Consider the following 4,787-nt stretch of genomic DNA (forward strand, 5'->3'; position numbering starts at 1 on the left):
ATATATATATATATATATATATATATATATATATATATATATATCCCAACCCTCATGTACAGCTTCCTTTGTAGATAGGGCATGTGAATTGGTTAGAGAGGTGAAGTGTATCTCTTAGTGTATGCCTAGTGTATGATCTTATTTAGGGACTTCGATTGGTTAGGTTGCATGTCGACGCAATAGAGTAAGAAACAAATTGCACCAATACCAACCAATGAGAGTGGTAGACATAACGGGATCCAAATAGCACCCAAAGGTTAGCTGTTATCTGATACATTCAGATGTATGTATATATAATAAAGGAGAGAGGTATTTCACTAGAGTGTTCACTACAATCTCTATGGTTGGATGCCCTTCCTAACACCAATCACTTTACAGAGTGTGGGTGCTTTTACGTGATTGTATATTTTTAGAATGACATTGTCAGGTAAGTGAGGTCGGCAGGATCTGGTCAGTTTGAATCTAAAACAGATTGAATATTTTGGCCTGATATGGCTGGTTTAAATGCTAAAGGGTTAATAGAGAGAATACCTTTTGAGAAAATACTTAGAATAACTTTGGTTACATAACTGCTCAGTTAGACTGACCTGGGACTAAACAACTTGAATCTTTATTCACTTTTTTTACTTATTCTATCTGTGATTTATAATGTTTTTTTCTTTATATATCTCACAGGTAGCTGATCAGCAAGGAGCTATGTTTGGAGACTGCTGTTACACTGTTGGTGACGTAAAATGTACAATGGGTTCTGGAACCTTCATTGATCTAAATACTGGCAATCAACCTCATGCTTCCATTGCAGGTATTGTATGAATGTAATCAATTTAACTGTCCCCAGTACCTATCCGCCCACAAAAAGTCAAAATAGTCCTTGGTGATATATGAACTCCAAAAATGTTAAGTGACATTACTAAATATTATAATGTATAAGTGTAAGAGTCAATTGAGGAATTGTCTAAGTGTAAGAGGCAATGGAAGAATTGAGACAGTTTGAGAATATTACGGAGTAATTAAACTGAGACTAATTATATGTAAATGAGATAGAAATTCTAAAAGGTTGAAGTTCTTGGATTGGAAGACTGGAGGCAAGAGGAGGCACGATATGGATGATTAGCTAACTCTGAGGTGCAGCAACCACTGTTAGGGTGTTCAGCTCATGATCATAAGATCGTGGTTTCGATTCTTAGACGCAGCAGTCCGTTGTGTTCTTGAGCAAAACACTTCATTTCATGTTGCTCCAGTCCACTCAGCATGCAAAAATGAGTAATCCTGCAACAGACTGACATTCTGTCCAGGTAGGGAATATATATGCCATGAAACCAGGAAACCAACCTTTATGATTCAAGAAGGTAGTTTTACTTTTTACCTTACTGCAGTGTAATATAATAAGATTTCTGACATAGGCAAAAGGCTATAAATTTTTAGAAATTAAAATTGATTTACTCAACCTCAGTATATTAGTAAAACAAACTTTATCATTCCTTGTAAAAGATGAAAGACAAGACCAACACTGGCTGGATTTCAACTCAGAATGTAGACATAACTAAATACTGTAAGACATTTTTTGTCTAGCATTTTACCATTTATGCCATCCTCTGCCTTTTGATATTTTTTCCATCATCAAGTTGTTTAAAACAAGCAAGTAACATTTTTTGCTATAATATTTAAAATAAGGATTTCTAACATAGGCATGTAGTCAGACATTTTATGCTAGGGATTATATCAACTCCAGCATTTTACTAGAACTTATTTCATCAGCCCCAGAAAGATAAAAGACAAACTTGATCCGAGTAGGATTGGAGCTACTGATAGTTTTCCATATCACTTTAATGATTTTTGCCTGTCTGCCACCCTTATCATCATTATTAGTATTATTATTATTATTATTGTTATTATTATTATTATTATTATTAAGACAGCAGTAAGCTGGCAGAATTGTTTGCACATCAGGCAAAATGCTTAGCAGCATTTCACCCATCAGTACATTCTGAGTTCAGATTCCACTGAGGTTGACTTTACCTTTCTTCCTTTCAGAGTCAATAAAAATAAGTACCAGTTGAGCACTGGTATCGATTTACCCACTTCTCTGGCCCTTGTACTAAAATTTTAAACCATTATTATTATTATTATTATCCATCAAGGTCGACTTTACCTTTCATCCTTTCGGGGTTGATAAATTAAGTACCAGTTATGCACTGGGCTCGATGAAATCGACTAGCCCCTCCCAAAAGAGAATTTCAGGGCTTGTGCATATAACAGAAAGGATTATTAGTATTATCATTGTTGTTGTAAGACATCAAATCAGCTGAGTCGTTAGAGGATCAGTTAGATTGTCTTATAGTAATCCTTCCTAAGGCACCAACCTAGCAGAATCATTAGTGCGCTGAACAAAATGCTTAGTGGTATTTCATCTACATTATTCAAATATAGAATGGTATTCCACCTGTCACTACATTCTGAGTTCAAATTCTGCCAAGGTCAACTTTGCCTTTCATCCTCTCAGGGTCAGTTGAACACTGGGGTCAATGTAATCAACCTGTTCTCTCTCTCAAAATTACTGGCCTTGTGGCAAAATTTGAAACTATTATTATTATTATTATTATTATTATTATTATTATTATTATTATTATTATTATTATCATTATTATTACCAATGATATTAAAATAAATAATGATAATAATAATAATAATAATAATAATACTAGCGAATATTGATAATCTTGTATATATTTGAATAACATTTTACTAAAACTTTGCCTCAATAAATAATGCTATCTTTCACCCTTTTTTTTTTTTTTTTAATCAGGCCTGTATCCATTAGTAGGTTGGAAAATTGGTTCTGAACTTGTATTTATAGCTGAAGGTGTATCATCAGACAGTGGCTGTGTACTGGAATGGGCAAAAAGTTTAAGTGAGTAACAAAATAACTTGATTTTATTTCATCAATAAATTATAAGATGATTATGTAAGAACCATCTCATGAGTATCAATAATATCAAAAGCTGATAAGAGACCCTCTACAGTGTCACTCAATTTGTTAAATGTAACAGCTAAATCTTCCCCAATTCATTTATCTGACACCCCTGTCTTCAAAAGAGGGAAGGATACATTAGATAATGTGATCCTAAATATCAATAACACCCCCAAACATGGGCTGGTCATGGCTGGAATGCCTTTGATCAAGGTTGACCTGGAGCTAAACAACAATGGTAAAGTTAAGGATGTAGGTGCTGTAGGTCATTGCTTACATATTTTCATAGTATGGAATCAATATGGCAAGAATGCTGGTCAAATGGCTACTTTTGTGATGCCTACTTAAGCAAAGCTTCAGATCAACAAGGTTGTTGCTACATCACCACTTGACGTGCTAGATATAACAGCCAGGTCTTCTTCAAATTGCACCTACTATCTTAAAAAAAAATGGGAAGACACATAAAAAGCATCCATACTGGCACCACATAAAAAAAAGCATGTGTGCCAGCAGCACATAAAGAGCACCCAGGCAAGTGCCATATATAGAGCACTCAGTATACTCTATAAAATGGTTGGTGTTAGGAAGGGCATCCAGCTGTAGAAACCATGCCAAAACAGATGACTGGAGCCTAGGTCAGCCTTCCGGCTTGCCAGCTCCTGTCTAAACCATCCAACTCATTCCAGCATGGAAAAAACAAACATTAAAGGATGATGATGATGACATTGGATGATGTAATCGTAAATAAATATATAAAAAGGCAAGATCATTATGACTGGAATGACTTTGCTTATGGTCCTGCTGACATGTGGCTAAACAACATTTGTAACATCAAGCAAAGCTACTTGGCCAGAGTGGTATACAACAGCAATACTGACAACATAGACTGTTCCCAGGGAAGAAAGAAAGATATGTGAAGCAATGTTGGAACTTATTTAGTCAACATGGGATGACAGAGACAACCAAGTGCTTAACAGGCAATGTTTGTTATGTTTTAGCCCAAGGTTAGTCCTGTTTCTGGAGACCTTATGATCTGAGGCTTTCCTACTATGATCTCCTATCCTTTTAGAAGTGTGTTAGCACTACATTAACCAATGTGTCCTTTCATTTCCTTAGACAGTAGGGTATGATTTAAGGCAGATAAGGTGACTATTATAGCAGGCTGAGCACTCATCTAAAAGCTCCCTCACTGTTTGCTGCTGCTGCTAGTGTTGTTATTTAGCCCAGGGACCATCTCGATTGAGCAGTTCCATGCTCAAAAGTATTTCAACTATAACCGTCTTGTCTTTTTTGCCCCATTTACAGTGAACTCTAGAACCATGAAATTTGATGTGTCCTTTTGTAATAAGGAAATTTGACTGCTGTTTCTGGCATGTCAAGTGATGCTGATGTTGGTGTGGTTTGATATTATTTTGTCAACACTTGTGTTGTATGTTTGAGAGAAGAGGATATTAGGGTGGGCGAACCAATGTACCAAATATAATTTACCCAAACCCATATCTATCGGTGTGTGTATATATATATATATATATATATATATATATACTCTTTACTCTTTTACTTGTTTCAGTCATTTGACTGTGGCCATGCTGGAGCACCACCTTTAGTCGAGCAAATCGACCCCAGGACTTATTCTTTGGAAGCTTAGTACTTATTCTATCGGTCTATTTTGCCGAACCGCTAAGTTACGGGGACGTAAATACACCACTATCGGTTGTCAAGCGATGTTGGGGGGACAAACACAGACACACAAACAGATACACACCACACACATACATATATATATATACGACGGGCTTCTTTCAGTTTCCGTCTA

The 4,787-nt window shown here is 35.8% G+C and overlaps 1 protein-coding gene across 2 annotated transcripts in view; it reads left to right on the plus strand.

The window, feature by feature from the left end:
- LOC106880303 (putative glycerol kinase 5) overlaps positions 1 to 4,787 on the plus strand; it is a 131,559-nt gene that overhangs the window by 111,587 nt on the left and 15,185 nt on the right. For both annotated transcript variants that reach the window (XM_052967406.1, XM_052967407.1), the window contains 2 exons: positions 676 to 802; positions 2,807 to 2,911. In XM_052967406.1, coding sequence (XP_052823366.1) covers positions 676 to 802; positions 2,807 to 2,911 — 232 coding nt within the window. The remainder of the gene's footprint in view (positions 1 to 675; positions 803 to 2,806; positions 2,912 to 4,787) is intronic.

Source organism: Octopus bimaculoides, chromosome 4 (assembly GCF_001194135.2).
Source record: "Octopus bimaculoides isolate UCB-OBI-ISO-001 chromosome 4, ASM119413v2, whole genome shotgun sequence".
Lineage (NCBI taxonomy): Eukaryota > Metazoa > Mollusca > Cephalopoda > Octopoda > Octopodidae > Octopus > Octopus bimaculoides.